The sequence below is a fragment of the Vulpes lagopus genome, chromosome 2 (genome assembly GCF_018345385.1).
Source record: "Vulpes lagopus strain Blue_001 chromosome 2, ASM1834538v1, whole genome shotgun sequence".
Lineage (NCBI taxonomy): Eukaryota > Metazoa > Chordata > Mammalia > Carnivora > Canidae > Vulpes > Vulpes lagopus.
The window spans coordinates 102,151,713-102,171,720 of record NC_054825.1 but is presented as its reverse complement, the minus strand read 5'-3'; the positions used below and the strand labels follow the sequence as shown (position 1 = coordinate 102,171,720).

The following is a 20,008-nucleotide window of genomic DNA, read 5'->3' as shown; positions in this document are numbered from 1 at the left end:
TTTATGTTTTCCACCTTTTCTGATGCTATGCATGCATTCACACTTCTTAGGTGACCTCAATTGATATGGAGGGAAATGTTCCCGGTGTTGTCTATGTATCATGTGTCAGATAGCCTATGATTTTAAAATTTGTCTCAAAACTCCACCTAGTATCCATAGATAATAGGATGTTGGCTGCATTCCATCTTATCAGACTGGATTGTTTGCTAAAATTCCTTTTTGTCCTTCTGTAGAGACTGACAGCCAATACAGGAAGCAAACAGCGTAGTCGCCTTTCTGTTATGGCCCAGTACCTCTGCAATGTTCAGCACATCTTGACAATTCCTGGTCAGGCTTTTGTCCCTAAACCAGAGGTAAGTTTCTGTTTATTTGTATATCTTTGTTCATCTGAGGATGTGTTGTAGGAAATTATCTCTAGAATTTGGTTGTCATTTGTATACAAGCTGTACTTTTTCTTTTTCTCCAGAATAAGAAAAACCACACTGTGTGAATTGTTCTTGTCCTAATTTTTCTCCCCTTCATAGTGACCAAATGTCTAGGTTTATCCGTGTTACTGTAGTAGTGGTGGTATTATTGTCACCTTGTACTCTTAAAGGTTTTCCAGTATGTAAGATAAATTATATAGTCACCTAATCCTCAAAAAAAGAAATCAGTATTTATTTTGTGATTTCTGCAATCAAGTTACATCAAATATTTTTTATTGTGAATTTTTCCATCTTTTTTTTTAATTGAAGTACAATTTAACATCCAGTGTTATGTTTCAGGTATGCAACATATTGATTCAGCAGTTTTTATACATTACTCAGTGCTCACACATAAGTAAAGTCACCATCTGTCATCATACAATGTTATTACGGTATTATTGAGTATAGTCCCTATGCTGTACTTAATAAGGGTTCCTTATTCTCCACATCCTCACCAACATTTGTTGTTTCATGTCTTTTTGGTTCTAGCCGTTCTGACAGATAATATCTTATTGTGGTTTTGATTTGCATTTTGTATTTTATGTATATGATATAATATTTTGCATCTTTTTATTTTGTAAAAAGTGAAATCCCTTGGCTGAGTTTTGTAGATATAATTGATTTTACTACTTTTGTGGGTTTTTTTTTTAACTACTTTTATGTTTTAACCTCCATACTGGCTTTATTAATAAGTGATTTAATCTACTGGATTTATTAGAAGTTTGCTTTTATCTGGGAATTTTTTTCCTTTCATAATTTTCTTCTAGTTATGACCTTTTCTTTCCACTCAAGTCACTTTAACACTCTTGTAAGTCTATTTTGGTGGTAGTGATCTTCTTTAGCATTTGTTTGTCTAGGAAACTCTTTATCTCACCTTCAGTTCTGAATAGTAACCCTTCTGGGTAGAGTAGTCCTGATTGCAATTGTTCTTCCATTTTCAGCACTTTGAATATATCTTGCTACTCCCTCTGGCCTGCAAAGTTTTTGCTGAAAAATCAGCTGATAGGCTTTTGGGGTTTCCCTTGTATGTAACTGTTTCTTTTTTGTGCTTTTAACATTCTCTTTTTATTATTACTTTTTTACACTTTAATTATTATATGCCTTGTGTGGATCTCCTTGGGTTAATCTTATTAGGAGCTTTCTGTGCTTTCTGGATTTAGATGTCTCTCTTCCCAGATTACGTAAGGTTTCAGCTATTATTTTTTCACAAATTTTCTTCCTTTTTATATTTTCTCCATAGGATCCATATAATGCAAATATTATTACACTTGATGTAATACCTATTCTCATTTTTCATCCTTTCTTTTTGCTGTTCAGTGTAGTGCTTTCCATTACTCTGTCTTCCAGATCACCAATATATAATTCTCTCTGAAATCTGCTGTTGATTCCCTCTATTGTGTCTTTTTATTTTCAGTTATTGAGTTCTCCATCTCTGACTGGTTCTGCTTTATATTTTATCTTTCTTTGCTGCAGTTCTGACTGGGTTCATCCATTCTTTTCTCAAGTCCAATATCTTTATGACCATTCCTTTTATTTTTCATCAGACATTCTACTTATCTTCATTTTGTTCATTGTTTTCTAGTGCTTTTTTTTCATAGTTCTCTATTCTCTATTGCCCTCTTCTCTTGTGGTTTGATGGCTTTCTTCATTGTTATGCTTGAATTTCTTTGCTTTATTTTTCTTGTGTCTATTATAGGTTTATAGGTTTTTGGTTTGTGGTTACCAATAGACATATATATCTTATGTGTATAGCAGTCTGTATTAAGTTGATGGTTGCTTAAGTTTGAAAACATTCTATAAGTACTAAATTTTTACTCCCCCCTCAGTATTCATTTTGTTTAGCTCTTCTGCTGTGATTTTTGTCCATTCTTTCATTTGAGACATATTCCTGTCTCTTCATTTTTGTCTAGCTTTCTCTTTGTTTCTGTGGATTAGGGAGGTCAGTCAAATTTCATGGTCTTAAAAATAATGGCCTTGTGTAGAAGTCATATGGTGCCTCCTGGTCACCAGAGCAGGTGCTCCAGGGAAGTTTCCTGTATGGACTGCATATGCCATGCTGTTGTGGCTGAGCCATGTCTGTCTTCAGCCCAGTCAGCTGTAGTGATCCACTTTGCATGCTGTGGGTACACTGGATGGGGTTCAGTCCTTGCATTGTCAAGGGGTCTCTCTGAAGACTACATGGGCTTGTAGGTGGGCAAGATCAGCAGTCATACTAGGCATTTGCAGTCAGCCTCTGCCACAGCTGTGGGCATGCTGAATGGGGTAGGACTTTGTCCCTATGTAGCCAGCTAAAAGTCTCAACTACTAGAACTGGACATAATGCTGTGTGGGGTTATCTCTCCCTCTGCCAGGGCAGAAGTCAGTGTGGAGTGGTCCCACTACCTGCCAGGGCTGTTTGCTGTGTGTCATAGGGCAAGAGTCACTTGGGAGGGATGACTGCCAGGGCAGCCAGGTTAGATGGGGCCAGTCTGCCAGATGAACATGGGGAGAGGAGCATGCAGTGCTAGCTAGACAGGTGAACAGTATTAATGCTGTTTTCCACAAATGGCCAGCTATCTAGGCTGAGAGAGAGAAAGAGAAGTGTTGTCTGCCAGCACTTTTGTTCTCAGATAGTCTTCTGCAGATCCTTGTCCCACTCGTGAACATTTTGAGATTAGTAAGTAAGTCTCCTTCATGTGTACCATAGGCACTTTTCAAATTGCTGATTTTGTGCTGTGTTTTGGGTGGAGTTATTTATTACGCTGGCTTTTTAAGGGTGGGTACTTCGTTTCATATGCCCTCTTACTTTCCTGAAGTTAATCCCACTGATTTTTTTTTTTTTTCCCACTGATTTTTAAAGGACTCTAAATTAAGCCTCACTAGTTTTCAAAGCCAGATATAATGGGCACTTGGCTTCCCAGTGCCTGGGGTGCCTGGTGTCTGGTCTGATCCTCTGGCTTCTCTGTGCTTGTGTTGTCCCTCTCGTTGTGGTTAGTCTCCCTCGGGATTTGGTTCCCAGCTGTATCTCTGATCCCCCCTCCCTTTCCAGTGTTGCATCCTTTCTGTGATTCACTGGAAGCTCTGTTCTGCTGGTTTTCTGGTCATTTCTAGAGTTAGTTGCACTGATGTAGCTATTATCTTCCTGTGTCCATGGAATGAGGTGAGCTCAGGATCTTCCTCCTCTACTGTCTTCTTCCTGTCCTCCTTTTCCCACTTTTTTGAAAGACCCTATTTTGGCAGTGTTAATTGTGATTAATCATCTGTGGAAAATAGTTGGATATTAAACTAGGTTGTTGGGATCCCTGGGTGGCGCAGCGGTTTGGCGCCTGCCTTTGGCCCAGGGCGTGATCCTGGAGACCCGGGATCGAATCCCATGTCGGGCTCCCGGTGCATGGAGCCTGCTTCTCCCTCTGCCTGTGTCTCTGCCTCTCTCTCTCTCTCTCTGTGACTATCATAAATAAATAAAGATTAAAAAAAATAATAATAAACTAGGTTGTTAATATTATGTGCTAATTACAGAAGCATGTTAATTACAAAGTTTCTCTGCCCAAAATAAAAGTGGTGTCTATTTTAGTAAAACTACTACTACTGGATGAGTCACTACAGGACATGTATTATAAAATTCCATCTTTTTTGTCAAATGTGTATCGAGCAGCTACGGCATGTAAAGGCCCAGGCTAGGCAGAGCAAGGCAGGGTGGCAGGTGGGGTAAGGTGGGGAAGTTGGGGGTCATCCCAGTCAGACATGGAGTCTGCCTTCAGGGAGTTTATAACTGATGAGGAACAGATTTCTCCTTGCTTGCTGAAACTCTTGTAAAGTTTCCCTTATGTCATTTGAGATATATTAAGGAAAGTAGATAGTATGTAAAAAAATTGTATTATTTAGATTTAGATATAGATTATATATTTAGAATGGGACCCCAAACAATAAAGTTAGACCTATATGTACATCTTAAAGCATGGTCTGGGAAGTCCCCATCTGCTACCACCTTCCATTACCTCTGCCATGTTGTCCACCACATCTAGCTGAGCTTTTGGGTGACTGAAGGAATTCAGTTCATCTTCCACTTACAGAATAGAGTGTTTTCAACTTTTTCTAAGTCTGGCTCAGAGAACTCATTCTCAGTACCACCTACCTTTAGCATTTCAAGGTCTCAGACATTATAAATGACTTCTTCCAAAATAATAGATCCTATTAGATCCTAGACAGAATTCGGTGACTGGAGATGTCTTTTAGGTCATCATCAGATTTAACATATTTGTGCTTTCAGGTATTTTCTGTCCTAGAACAGGTGGCCATTGTAATGAAGAAAATCAGTCAACCATATAGTTTTCTTTCTTCTTATAATGCACGTGTGTGTGTATATAGTATTTTGAATAGTGTCAGATCCAAATATATCAGAAACCAAGATCTTTACTTTTAGGCATTTATAGTTAGGGTTATTACCATAACCCAGAGTCTTTAAGCTGTTTAAATTTTACCAAAGACTTCTTAAAGAAGATTTTAGAATATTTTTAATGGACTGTTTCTCATTGATTTCATTATAGTTGAGGGCATTTGATTGTGTTTAGTGGTTGTTACCAACCTTATCTTTGATCTTGGGGAAGATACACATGTAGTTAGTTGATTAAATGTTTCTTCCTTTAGGATTAAGGCCCCGTGAAAATATTTGGAAAAAAACTAGTTGTATTTTTGGTTCACTTTATTGAGGGATGTTTGCTTTTTGGCAAATTAAACATTCACAGCAATTTTGTTTATATGCTTTTCATCATATTATAAATATTACATGCAGGGAGTTTATTTGTAATCTAGTAAAGCAGTTATCAAGGAGGAGAAGGAATGAATTATGATAAAGCAAAACAGTAAATCAAATGATTAAATATTGGTTCTAAAAGAATTCTCGGGACACCTGAGTGGCTCAGCGGTTGGGTGTCTGCCTTCAGCTCAGGGCATAATCCCAGGATACAGGATCGAGTCCCACACTGGGCTCCTTGCAGGAAGCCTGCTTCTTCCTCTGCCTGTGTCTCTGCCTCTCTCTCTGTGGCTCTCATGAATAAATAAATAAAATCTTTTTAAAAATAAATAAGAATACATAAAAGAATTCTCTGCTACTCTGAAGTAGTTTTACCATTTTAGAGCAGAGCAGGAATACTCTGAGGAAAGCCAGAAAATATTTGACTGATAGTTGTATTGAGCAAATTTTTTAAATTTTTATTTTCTTAAGTAAGAAAGGGGAAGAATTTTATAGAGAATATAAAATAACAATATAAGGCTGTCCCTTTGGCTAAACCTTTCTATACACAAGAAGAGAAAGTTATAAACACAGCTAACTACAACACAAGTAGAATATGCTAAGTGCTAAAATAGAAGTACAGGCAGGTTCGTTGGGGAATTGAGAGAGGGAGGTTAATTCTCTATCGATACTGAAAGAAATTTACTAAAATTCAGTATTCTCAACCAACCCTGAGAATTAGATATGAGAACTTTTGTGGTATTTCAAGAAGAACTTATTTATAACCACCTTGGATTTTTTTCCTATGAGAATCTGTAATCCACTGTTTATTGGTCTTTAGACTAACCTACAATCAAGCTTTAATAACAACTTTTACTTCCAGGAAACTGTAACAATCCTGTTTTGGCTACTTGACCTAAATTCTTACTTAACTTGTTACTCTCATTAACTTCTCTAGTACTGTCCCCAAAATTTGAACCCCAAATTCTTTTCTATCTACGGAAAATGCAACCTCTTAGAGTCATAAAATTAGACTAATTGGCTTACTCTATGTATCTTAATCTCCTAGAGTTTGTAGTATATAGAATTTAAGTTAGAATTTTAAAATTGTGTATTTCCTTTTCACTTTTGAGTTAATAAAATGATTTTACCAATGACAAGACAAAATATTTCTTTTGCAGTGCATATTCATGACTAAAAAATCCTTCCATGAGCAAATAAAACTTGTTTCAAGCTGACATGTTTAGACCCCTGAGAATCCACATATTTCTGGGATTCTGCAGTAATTTTTTAAGCTGATCTTCACATTAGTCATGTTTGAGAACTACTAAGCTATTAGCTAAAACCTCAAAATTCTGTGTCATTTTTTTCTTTAAAAACTATGGTCATAGGGTTCATAACCTAACACACTTCCATCAGGGGTGTCTGGGTAGCTCAGCTGGTTAAGCATCCAACTTGGTTTGGGCTCAGGTCATGCTCTCAGGGTCATTATCTCAGGGTTGTGAGATTGAGCCCCACATTGGGCTCTGAAACTCTCTCTTCCTCTGCCACTCCCCACCTCACACTCTTTGTCTCTCTCAAATAAAATAAATATCAATAAAATAAATATTTAACATACTTCCAACAGAATGGATAGGCTTTAGGTCTAACCACTATACTCAGACGTAGTAGGGAAGTCACTTTAAAATGAGAATTTCAACTGGCTCTTTTGATTAGCATAATAGAAGCAGCATACTTTAGTAGAAAAACTAGAAGTATTTCAAAGGAAGCTAGATCTACTGGAATTCGAATGGTCTTAGTTATAAGAACTTGGTCAGGTTAATAGACTGAACCTATCCCAAGTTGATACAATAATGTCATCCTTGAAGGATTGTTTTGAGAAATAGAGATAATCTCTGTGAAGTAATGTGAGTATCTCGCATTTGGAGGCAGTCAGTGGAATGTGGTAGTTAGGATTATAAGCAAATATTTTATGGACTAAGTTGGTATATTCTGAAATAGCTGTATAGATTTTATTTTTTAAGACCTTTATATAGTTTATATCTAATTTTATGTATTAAGAATACTGCATATGCAACAAGTCATCCCTAAACATGGTACAGATTTAAAGCATATCGTCAGTACAATTTTAGATGAGTTGATGACACACCCATGACATTATAAAGAAAAGGTCAGGACTTGAGGCATCCATTCCCGACCTTTGAGGATCACATTTTAGAAGCTTTTAACTATCCTTGCTGACAGCTATCGAGGCCTTGACTTCTTTTTTTAAAATTTTCTTTTTAAGATTTTATTGATTTATTCATGAGAGGCACAGAGACACAGAGATATAGGCAGAGGGAGAAGCAGTCTTCCTCTGGGGAGTCTGATATGGGATTCGATCCCAGAACCCTGGGATCACGACCCGTACTGAAGGCAGATGCTCAACCATTGATACACCTAGGTGCTCTGAGGCCTTGACTTCTATGTGAAATAATCTTGATCTTAGTAAAATGGGTGGATCCACATAAGAAAACTATTTTTCATGCCTTTGTGTTTTTCAAAACCTGATATTAAGGTTCATATTTTTGTTGTATGTTATCTTGTATTTGAGAATCCTTTGGCCATAAGGTCAGAAGACTTAAGTTCTTCTGCTTAGCTAATACTCTTCTGTGTTAGGTCTGGTTTTGTGGAATCAGAGATTGAGGTATGAATTTTTAGGAAACTACTCTCAGAAGAGTAGTTGGGGTGAGGAGGGAGTGCCTAGGTAGCTCAGCCAGTTAAGTGTCTGCCTTGGGCTCAGGTCATGATTTCAGGATCCTGGGATCCAGCCTTGCATTAGACTCCTTGTTCAGCAGGGAGCCTGCTTCTCGCTCTCCCTCTCCCTGCCACTCCCCTGCTTGTGCACACATGTTCTCTCTGTCAAATAAATCTTTAAAAAGAAAAAGTAGTATGGGAAACAGATTAAAGGAAGGAGGGAAAAGCTAAGCAGGGATATTGTTCTGCCTAGAGACTAGCTTCAGCCTGGTCCCACCAGATCAAAGGGTGGCGGGGAGAAGGGGAGCTCTGGGGCACAAATTATCCCACAGAGTCAGTCAGGGGAGCAGCCCTTGGCTTGTGGCCACCTCCTAGGAGCAGCGGTGCCCTAACCTACCAAGGGAGGCAACTCCAGATCTGAGAGCCATTAGCACCTTGCACTCACAGCAGCTAAGGGATGGATGCACAGCCCAGTGAGAGTTTGGGCAAGGCACTACAGCAGCCTCTTGGGTGTCCGCCCATAGACAGAGCTGTCAGATTCCTTGTGTGGCCTGTGCTTTGGCTGCCCGGAAGTTCTAGACTTGAGTTTCATATTTAATTCCTTTAGTAACTTCAACAAGGATTATTTAATTGCATTTTTTCTCTCTTCCTTCTCTTTGTAACTTTAGTCTTTCATTTTTATGGTTGTTGCACTTACTATGCCAGCAATTTTATTGTAAGTAGCCTAAATTCTTTTTGAAAGTAGATGAGTCTAAAATAAAAATAAATGTGTAAACTAAAACCAATTTTATAAGTAGAAAAGTACCAGAGTCTTTCTTAAAAATCAAGTAAGTGTTAAATAGAAACAGGATATTTACTATTAAAATTTATCGTAGTATGTTGTTATGTTTTAATAACTACTCCAGAATAAAATAAACAAGAAATACTATAAATCCAAGGAGGTGATACTTTTATATATGTATAAAGTACAATTAAGTGGATAAAAAAGTCATTGGAAATAATGAAGAGATATGCAACAGATTCTGCAAGATTATAGGCTAGGATACAAATCCTCAAAAGTCAGTAAAGTTAATTTATGCCGAAGCCATGGATATGGTAATAAAAGGAATGTAATGAGAAAATATTGAATCCAGAATTGAAGTTCTGTCTGCATACCCCAGGCTGCTCCTGCCCATGTGTATGTCATGTGCTGACTAATTAACTCCTCCTCCCCTGTCCATGTTGGGCAGGCATCACTGGGAGGACTTCTGAGGGCACTCCCTTCATGTTTACTCACACAACGAGTCCACTAGTTACTACTTTCTGACATCACTTACATTTCTCTTAAATCTATCCACTCTTAGGGTACCCAGTTTTCCTGACTTAGCTCATTGTCTACCTTTTTGCTGATTCCTTCTGTCAGATATATACATAAATATATATATTTATGTGTGTATATATACATATACACACATATCTGCTCCCTAAGTAAAGTAAAATAAGCATGATATTTTGGGGCTTTCTGGTGTTTTCTTCCTTAGGGTTGGTTTTGGTAACTTCTTGTTTAAAAAAAAAAAAATGTTTAAATATATTCAGATAAATTAGACCAGGGTTTTTCAACCTCATCACTATTGACGTTTTCAACCAGAAAACTTTTTGTTGTCTGAGCTGGCCTGTGCATTGTAGGGTATTTAACATCATTTCTGTCCCCTGCCCACTATATTTCAATACCACTACCCCAGTTGTGACAACCAGAAATGTCTCCAGGTGCTGCCATGAGTCCTCTGCAGCCTCCACCTACCCCCAGTTGGAAACCTCTGGATTAGACCAGGAACCACTGGGCATTGTGTGCTTACCCTCCTCCCACATGCTGTGTGCATTTTCTCTCATTTAATCCTCACAGCCTGTGAGTAGGTGCTGTTTTATCCTCATTTTCATTTTCACATGAGCAAACCAAGACTTAGTTTCAGTAATATGTACTGTATAGCCTTGTGCCCTGTGTAACCTTGTCCCTACCTGGTCTGACTCGAGAGCCAGGTTCCCTCAGGTTAAATCCCATCTCTCCACTTAACTAGCTGAAGAACTTGGGCAAGCTAGGGAATGTACGTGTCTCTGCCTCAGTTTCCCTAGCTACTAAGAATAGTACCTGCTGCCCAGAGTCATCCTGCGATTTTTTTTTAAAGATTTTATTTATTTATTCATGAGAGACACAGAGAGAGAGAGATAGAGAGAGAAGCAGAGACACAGGCCGAGGGAGAAGCAGGCTCCATGCAGGGAGCCCGACATGGGACTCGATCCCAGGACTCTAGGATCAGGTCCTGGGCTGAAGGCAGCACTAAACTGCTGAGCCACCTGGGCTGCCCCATCCTGAGGTTTAAACCAATCAGTATACTTATTCAGAGGACTGAAATAGGACTGGCATATCCTTGTAAACACTTTTGGCAAGTCACTGAAAATGCAAAGGTAAAAAAAGACACTTGTCTTGTGGTCTACTTAGAAATGCAATCATGTAAACCGATAATTTATTATAATAGAGCATTCTCTGAGAGTAAAGAGATGGAAACAGCAAACTTCTTCAAGGAGTCAGGATTGTGTTCACAAAGGAGACTCCGCATGAACCCTGAAAGATGAGTCATAGCTTGGGCAGGCAGAGGGTGAGTGTAGGAGGATTCCAGGTGGAGGCATGCAGCAGGGGGGAATCCTACAGGGATAGAGGGACTCAAACCATTTGCTCAATGCTGTGTCCAGTCTGGATAGAATTAGGCCATTATTTATATGAAATGGCTGCTTTTCTGGAGTTCAAAACATTCCTGTGTCTATTTAAGAAAACATTCCAGAACTAAATAAAAATTATTTTTTGAAGTACATATAGATTTTTGTAGAATATATACTCTAAACTTTTAGTATAGGACTGTGGGATACATAAACTACATATAAAGCAAGGAACATTAAGCCAAATGGGAGAGCCATATAGGTGTCAAAGCAATCCTGTCCCATTAATTTGCATAAAAACATTATTTTTATCAATTATTTTTTAGTATGACATTTATTTAGAAAATATTTTGATCATCCAAAAGGTATCTACACTTCGGTTATTTAAATTTGTTTAGTCTTTTCCTAATTCTCATATGAAATAGTACCTCATTTTAGCTATTCTATTTTTTTTTTAAGATTTTATTTATTTATTTATTCATGAGAGACATAAGAGAGGGAGAGAGGGAGAGAGGCAGAGACACAGACAGAGGGAGAAGCAGGCTCCACACAGGGAGCCCGATGCGGGACTTGATTCCAGGACTCCAGGATCACCCCCTGAGCCGAAGGCAGATGTTTAACCGCTAGCCACCCAGACATCCCTAGCTATTCTAGTAGCTAATGACATTGTTGCAAAAGAGAATAAGTAAAGTAGGCATAAAATATTTTAGTCTCTACTTCCTTAGGCACAAATGAAAAATATGTACCCACATAAAAGATATTCTTCCCACTTCCCGAGTTATTAATACACAAAGAAAATACTCCTTTTTACCCCCTTTGCCAGTACATGGTGAGCAATGACTAAGTTTAAATTGCATGAATTATTAGAAACAACAGAGTGCAGTGTCCCATTTGCACATTTGAAAATCCAGTTTTTGTTTTCTTGTTAAGATATTTGAATTATGTGTCATAATTTATATTTTTAAAAACATTCTTTATATTTTGAAATAATTCTAGTAACTAATTGAAACAGTTCATTTGAGAACAGCAGTGTTTTTGTTAACGTGAATCAAACATGACAACAAAAACGACAATTTGAAAGTAACTTTTATCATCCTAATAGTAATCCATGAGAGGTTAAATGAGAAGGAAGTGAAGAGATCTGAATTGTTGTATGATCAATGAACTTAATCTGGAGCATCCTCTTGCTAGCAGCAGAAGACGGCACTTCTTGAGCATCCTAAAGCAAACTGTGTTTATTCTCACTTTGTACCTAATGTTTTATAGTCCTAGAGGTGTCAGTTTGCATTTGGTTTGGTTTTGCTTTGTTATGGTAGCATTTACCAATTTCTTTTTCCTTTGTTCTGCCTACCTAATCTTTGAATATCCTGTTGTTGGCTTCCACACCTGGACACAGATATTTCCAAAATGAAAAAGGAAGCAGAGAGGTCACAGTAGGTGGGAACTTGGGGAGGCTATTTTGGGCAACATCTAAGAAAGGTGGACATTTCTTCTTTCCCTTAGATTCAAACAGTGGGGCTTGAAAACAGGAGAAAGTCTCTGTGGTGTTGCAGACAGACCACAAAAGCAGATGACACCCTAGATCAACACTAGAGAAAGATGTTTTTTATACTTGGCAATTTAGTTCTTTTATAAAATCCATTTCAGTAACAATTCAGAAGATACATCAACAGTTTATCTTAAAAAGGGGGGGGGGGGAAGCCACCAATTAATTGCTTTAATATAACAGAACTTCTCTCAATTATAAACCCCTAGATAAACATGAAAATAGTAATGGAAAAATAATCTTAAAACAGATATGTAATTGTACACAATAATTTGTCGGCATCTAAAATGACCTCATTTATATTTTTTCCCTAAAATAAGAAGACATAAGTCACAGAAGGCAGCTAAAAATTCCACACGCATTACACAGTTATTTACACATAATCTTTCAGGTTGTATGCTGAATTGCCCTCTAGTTGTGTGGCAGGGATATGTTGCTGCTTGGGTGGATAGAGCCAAGCTTCTGGATTCTTTTCAATACAGGAAGTGCAGAAAATCATGCCAGAGACAAACAGCAGTATGGCCGAAATGAATCCAATATAGACGGCTCCTCCAGGTTCATGTTTGTTGCTTTCTGGAACTGTCAGATCGAGAAAGTCTGCTATGATCTCCTTTGTGTACCACACTGTTGGTATCAAACCAGAGATCCCTGCAGACATGAAACAGACTCCTCCAGCAAAAGAAGCATGACACTTTGTTTCTCTGTCCCCTCCTAAGCGAGTGCATTTCATTCCTACTGTAGAAGTACAGATCCCCAAAGCAGACAGAACACACGCCAGGACCATGGTGGCCCGTGCAGCCTGCACATAGATGGGGAGGGACAGAATGGAGAACTTCAGGGTACAGCTGAACATACCGGTGCTGTACCATGTGCAGTCCATCCAAAGCCCTTGCAGCTGTACAATGGCTGTTATGATGTTGGAGCCCGAATCCACATTCACCTTCCAATTAGGCAGCAGAGTGGCTGTGAGCACTCCAGAGACTCCAGATAAGGCCAAGACAAAAGCAAGGAGCTGGAGCCCTGCTGATGCCATGACGTCACCTTTATCTTTGTCCACGGTGACCCTGTATTTGATTATGATGGCCCTTGATCAAAATTATAGCTATATCTGTGCAGCAGAGAACCAAGTAACAAAGGCTAGGGAAAGAAGACAAAAATCAGGATTGAAAGAAAGCATAAACAAAACGGCTTCCAATTCCACCAACAGTGGGAGCAGAGAACACGTTTGAATCGGCCCCAGAGTAGATGAGGACACTCTAGCCTAGGAGAAAAGCTCCCACCAGGCTCTCAGAGGCTGCCGGCTGCCATTCTCCTGTTTGTGGATGGGTGGTGCTTGATACATGGCATAAAGGAAAGAGCTGTCCATTTGTTCTTTTTAAAACTCGAACTATGCTGAAGTTGTCTGTAGTGTGGACAGTGTGCCTTGTTAGGAGATTTTGGCATATCAAATTCCAGGTATAGGATCTAATAAGAATTTTAATAGTATTACAGGTTTTTAACACTTTCTTTTCTTCCTTATGACCTACAGAGTATTTTAATTAGAAAGTGTTTAAGCTCACTTCTTAAAAATGATTTATAAATAATATTAGAAAAGTTTCAAGCATCAAAAAATGATTTCATTAAAAAAATTATTAAGCACTCACCATGAGCCAGACACATGACCCAAGTGAAGTACTTACTTAAGGAGGAAAGGAAATTCGTGGAAAGAAGGCAAAGCCATAGGCATGATTATCCCTAATTTCCAGTTAATAACCTTCTGCAAAATCCTTATCTAGGTTAACACTCGTTTCACTTCAGGTACAAGATACTCAAAACTGGAACAATTAAGCCACTGTCCTTTGCTTGTGAGAATGTGAGATCCTGTCTAGTTGGGACCAAAATCATTCCCTGACCCAAATGAAGTGTAGTCTGCTGTAAAACCGGTTATTCTGAAGGCTTCCGAAGTAGTGACATTGAATCTTGAGAGTACATGCCAGAAATAATCATATCATTTAGTTGTATATGAAAGGATATAAAAAATAATGTAACTTTTTTTTTTAAGAAAAGACAAAAGATTTAGCACTGAATTTGCGGCTTGGCTGTGCTTTCACCTGGTAATATACCCTGCCTTAAAAGAAATACAGTGGTTTCTGAAATACAGAAATAACAGCTTTTTTATGTTTCTGTATTAATTTTAAATGATGTATTAGAGTGGCTCTATCACGATTCACATATATTTCACAAAAGGCAGTATGGGCTCTGAATCCAGAACACTGGGGTCAATTCTTAGCTTTCCAGAACCTCTCTGTGCCTTAGTATTCTCTTATGGAAAATGGGGAGGATTATTTACATATCAAAGAGTTAAATGTATTTTTAGGGCTTTGAACAATATCTAACACGTGGAAAGTACTCTACAAATTATAATTGACACGGTATATTTGTTTCATGTCATGTGACAATTGATAATGGTATTTGAAATTTCTCTCTTCATTGAGCTGATTTATTTTCGTAGAATCTTAGAGCTGAAAGAAACTGTAGATATAAATTTGTGCATCATTTTTTCAGATTAGGAAGGACTCTGAGGTGGTCAGATCACCCTGTGCCACACAGGTTCTCAGCAGCAGTGCCCTGGTCTTCCGCCTCTCCCCACCTTTACCCCAGTATTCCTTGGTGAGAGCCTCTCCGTGTGCTCCCCCGAGAAGCAGAGAAAATGCTACATCTGGAGGCAGAAAGCACCATTAACTATCAACTTCATTCACTCCCTGTTCCACCAAGAAAAGAACCCACTTGAGACGGCATTAACAGGACAAATGGCTTAGCCTTATAGACTCAGGCAAGGAGGTTGTTGCCTGGCTTCTATAAAATATCTGAAGTAATTCTAATCTATGCCTGTATTAAAAGTACATGCTTAACGTAGTTAAAACATTGGTTCTCTAAGAAGTTAAAACCCTGGGCTAAATTCCCTTGTTCTATTTTTGTTCGCAGTCTTAAAATGCAACAATTTTAGGGGAGGTTTTCCTGAAATTTTAAATTCTTAAGTATCAGATTGATATACACATCAGAGTACTTAGGCTTTGTGTGCAACCATATAGTTCATTTCTTTTCTGTTTTCCAAATTTCTTTTCATATCTGAGACCAAAATAGAAGTTAAAGATTCTAGAAAAAAATGAAGTGTGCTTATAGTTTCATAATAGCTGTTTTCAGGTTTGGGTTTTAACATTTCAGACTCCAGCCAGTTCACTAAATTACTGCCTTCCCAGACCATTTTCAGCTTAGAGTTTCCTCAACGTCGAGATTGCTGTTAACATTCTCTAAGAGCATCTCATTTCTCTTTTTTTCTTACTGTGGTTGAGTAACCTTTATGTGTTGATCAGTCTCTGCTCAGCTTCCCAATTATAACCTTTTTCTTCCCATTAACCAATACATTTTATAAATTTCAGTGTAATTCAGGCTTGCAGACAGCTTGTTCATCTTAATTAACAAGTACTGGCAGTGATAAATTACAGACAGCCAAAATCAGCGTAAACAATATGACATTGCATTCAGTTCGCATAGTGCTCGCTTACTGTTGAATATTGGATTTTAAATGCTTTCTTCTGCACAGAGAACTTATGCAGAAAGAATTTGTCCTCCACAATGAAAGTCACTATTCTGTTCCTTTGTAAAAATATACTGGCATCTTAGCTATATTGTTATGAAGTCTTTTTTTTTCCTTTCCAGCCACAAGTATGATACAGTTTGTGGCCTGTTCTCTCAATTTCTATCTGATGCAGAATAAAAGCATACTTTGTTTTGCTGGTGGTGGTGGTGGTGAAATGCTCTGAAAGTAAGCAGAAGCAATGGGGTCACAGGTAAAAACTTAGTTCCAAATAGAGAAGTCTCTTATAGTTTTAAAACATACTGACTGCACACAGAACAGAACTATGAATGTTAATTTTTTTAACTATTTGCCAGCAGGAAGTCTGGAATGGATTTCATTAAAACGTAAAGTCAGTTTTGCAGACAAGATTTATTTATAACAAAAATTTAAAAAACAGATTTACAGCTTCTAATTCAAGCTAAATGAATCCTTAAAGGTCTCTGTTTCTGAGCGTTATAGAAGCTTCTCATTTTCCATACCTTTTTGCCAGTAGCCTTCAGTGTCTTAACTCCCTTCTGTCAGTTGTCCTCGAATTAGCTGTATGATGAGGAGAAGCTACACACATGAGGCTCATCTCACAGCTTCTGAGTATTAGTGACAAAGCTCCAACAAGTAAACTTGCAGATAAAGAGCATCATGGAAATCGGAGGTAGAAATTGCTGATGGTGCTAGAAGATAAATACCAGGTTCTCCATCTCATTTTTTGAGCTGTGGGAGAATTAAGAAAGGAGAGGCGGGGAAGGGAGGGAGTTGTTGTTACAACAGGATTTGTCGAAACCTGAAAGCTGAAAATGCTTTTGTGTCATTGTATACAGAGGAGGAATTATTTGGGTGCTGACAAAAAGGCTTTCTTTTCCCTTAATATTATGTTTTAGCCCACAGTTATAATTTATTTTTGAATTTTTATCTGTGTTGGAAGATCTCATTTGTTATTTTATGTCCCCAATTGAAGAATATGGTCTGAAATTACTTTTAACTAGATTGTGCTTTGCAAATGATAGTTGAAGCTATCTCTTTATTCGAGTGCTTGTAACTTGCCTGAAATCAAGTCATAAAATTGGTAACTTTCAAAAAAACATTCAAAAGACAATTAAAAACAGTTTTTTTAATAAAAGAAAAGTAAAAACTCCACAGCAACAACTATTGACTAGAATCCGACCATTAAACCAATAGGTATTTTTGGAGGGGTGTCCTGAATCTTTTTCTGTTATTCTTTCCACTGAGAAAAGTTTCTGAAGTATAATTTAATAAATCAGACCTTCTAGAAAATATTGTAAAGAAATTACACCAAAAAGAAAAAAAAAGAAAGAAAGAAATTACACCAAAGTGATGTGAGGGAGCATATAAAATGAAACAAATCAAATATTGAGGTCCTACTACCATGAATAGTGATACAGATATATTTCACGTCCATCTATTTTGGGTTCGCATTTTATTTTTCTTCACTAATTTTAATTCTACAAGCTATAAATTCATAGCCACTGTAGAGAAAGAAGGTAATTTTATGATTGGTTTTTTCAAATTTTCCAAATATAGCCATTTCTTTAAAAACAGTGAATAGAATGCACATTTCAATTATCTGGATTTTTCTAGATGTTTTTGTTGCTTTGTTTTCATCTTTTCTAAGTCTGGCAGTTAGTGATATATTTTCTTTTCTTAGAAAAATAATGTCTGTGGATTTTTAGCCATAGTGGTGTAATTTTAATGTATGAGCTTACTTTCTTCTGTTTCATGGAAATATTTAAGCAATTCTTTGTGTAAATACTGGACAAAGTAGAGTTGAATTTCAGGCACGAACAGTAACAGCATTGTTATTTTTGCTGTAGCGGAAGAAACCTGCCAGATCCCTTTAGTGCTTTGCCTCGCTTTGCTCTCTGCCATGGTTGTCAGTACAGATTCACCTGTGGTGAGGCTTCCTGATGGCAGGTGGAGGGGCCAACCTGCTCCCAGCTCTGGCCTCCAGGGTAAGAAGGCCTTATTTCTATTTCCAGCACATTTTTGATCATTCTTCTGCCTTGACGGGGAACACTTATCCAATAAAATATTAGCTTCTTCTAGGAAAGCAAACTTCTGAAATGCAAATAACTTTCATAAATTACAGACGTTTAATAAAGGTAGAATTCCTTGTATAAAAAAAAAAAAGGAGATGGAAAAGTAGAGGTTGATAGAGAAATACAATTCAGTGACCTCATCTACTTCCATTGTGAACATTAAATAAGATTAAATCTTTTAAGTTGAGAGACTTTTTCATAGGTAAGTCTCCCCCTAACCTTAGTTCCTGCCTCTTCCTGGGCCCTCTCGCCTGCACACTCTAGTTCTCTATCCATGCAGCAGCCCATGCGGCATTACTTATGGACGCGGTGGACTGTCCTGGACAAAGCCGAGCTCCTGACCGGATTCCCCACACCTGTTCTCATTTTCCCCATGTCCCATTCAGGTCAAACTCATCCTTTGATTTCACAATCCCTACCGCCCTGGAGCCCCACTACTGCTAACTCTCTGGCTAAAGAACCTCACAAGGGCAAAGACTCCCATATGAACTTGTTTGTTGCTGAGTCTCCCATGCCAGGAATGGTGTCTGGCACATTGTAGAGGTACAACAGATCTTTGGTGAGTGAATTTAGAAACTGATTTTGAGCATATAGAATAACATTAAATAAACTATACATTAACTTTATATGATTAAAAATATAATTTTGCCCTTCCTAAAAGATACTGTAATTTTAGGTAATTTTGACTCTTTAGTTTTGTCCTTTTGGCCTAATAATAATATCTACTATTTATAAAACTGTATCTTGCATGCTGGGTACCGTTTGAGGCACTATGCTACTTGATTCTCAAGCCTGTGAAATAATAGGAATCCTCATTTTACACATGAGAAAACGAACTCCAGAGAAGTAAAGTAACTTGACTAAAGTTATAAAATGAGCAAGTAGCAGGTATGGGATTTCAGGCCCAGGATATTGTGATTTTTGAAGCCCTTATAACATTCCTAGCACTTCTCTACCTCTACTTAGAATGTCTTTTCTTTTCTTTTCTTTTCTTTTCTTTTCTTTTCTTTTCTTTTCTTTTCTTTTCTTCTCTTTTCCTTTTCTTTTTTCTTTTCTTTCTTCTCTTCTCTTCTCTTTTCCTTTTCTTTTCTTTTCTTTTCTCTTTTTTTCCCTCCCTCTCTCCTTTCTCTCCTTCTCTCCTTTGCTTCCTTCCTTTTCTCTTTCCTTCCTTCACGAGCAGGAGAGGGAGAGAGAATCTTAAGCAGACTCCATGCCCAGTGTGGAGCCCAATGCAGGGCATGACCTCACAACCCTGAGATCACAACCTGAGCCAAAATCAAGTCAAACACTTACCAGGCTGAGCCACCCAGGTGCCCCAAAACGAATATATTTCTAAGTCTCATTATAACGAGTCATTTCTTTCTGTGGTAGTCTGGATAACTGCAAAAAACATAACCCTGACATCTCCATGGCTTTATAGTAAAACACTTCTTACTCATGTAGAGTCCATGCCAGACCCTGCGGAGTACCTGGTCAGTGACTCAGCAATCCATCTATTTTCTTTAAAATGTTTCATGTAGCTATTTTTAAGAAAAAATTACATGTGATTTCCTTAATGTGTTTTTCTGAGTAATGATAATCTGAAACTCAGACAAGCTTTTCTCTTTTTTCTGAAAGACCAATAATTTAACTGAATATGTTAGAAATCATAACAATACATACTTTGTATGAGGTTGCTCACCAGACATAGATTCCTCACCCCTACCCACACATAAATATCATCTGGCTTTTAAAAAAGCCCGAGGCCCAGGCCCCAGCCCCATGGCTCTTATGTCATTGGTCTGGGATGATGCCTACTCTCTGTATGTTTAAAATGCTGCCCACATAATTCCAGTGAAAAGCTGAGGTTCTGATTTTTAAAAAGCCATGTCTTCTCTTACTTGCTTTCCTCTTTGGCTTAGAAACAATGAATGTGCAAAGTAAGATAAAGTAGTTACCTATTCTAGTCCCACAAATTTAAAGTGGTTGACTTAATCTTAAAATATTTTCTTCTGACCCAGTCTTATGAAATTAATAATATCAGCTGTGAACATGATCAGTTCTTTATTTTCCTCCATTTTTATGGTCCTGTTAGTTTTAAAGTAAAGTTTTAGGCCAGCCTGAAGACTTTAAATTTTAAAATTAGTAGGTTATGGATTAGTTGGTTATAGTGAGGACCTTGTTAAAAATGAAGATGAGGTGAGGCGCCTG

General features: G+C 37.8%; 2 protein-coding genes across 2 annotated transcripts in view; one reads left to right on the top strand and one right to left on the bottom strand.

Moving 5' to 3' along the window:
• The window catches only part of TFB1M (transcription factor B1, mitochondrial), a 66,091-nt gene that overhangs the window by 35,684 nt on the left and 10,399 nt on the right, over positions 1 to 20,008 (top strand). The window contains exon 5 of the mRNA XM_041741308.1: positions 234 to 353. Coding sequence (XP_041597242.1) covers positions 234 to 353 — 120 coding nt within the window. The remainder of the gene's footprint in view (positions 1 to 233; positions 354 to 20,008) is intronic.
• On the bottom strand, positions 12,356 to 16,475 carry CLDN20 (claudin 20). The gene is made up of 2 exons (XM_041741318.1): positions 16,247 to 16,475; positions 12,356 to 13,285 (listed from the first exon to the last, which is right to left on the bottom strand). Exon 2 carries the CDS (start codon positions 13,179 to 13,181, stop codon positions 12,522 to 12,524), a length of 660 nt encoding a protein of 219 aa, XP_041597252.1. The 5' UTR covers positions 13,182 to 13,285; positions 16,247 to 16,475; the 3' UTR covers positions 12,356 to 12,521.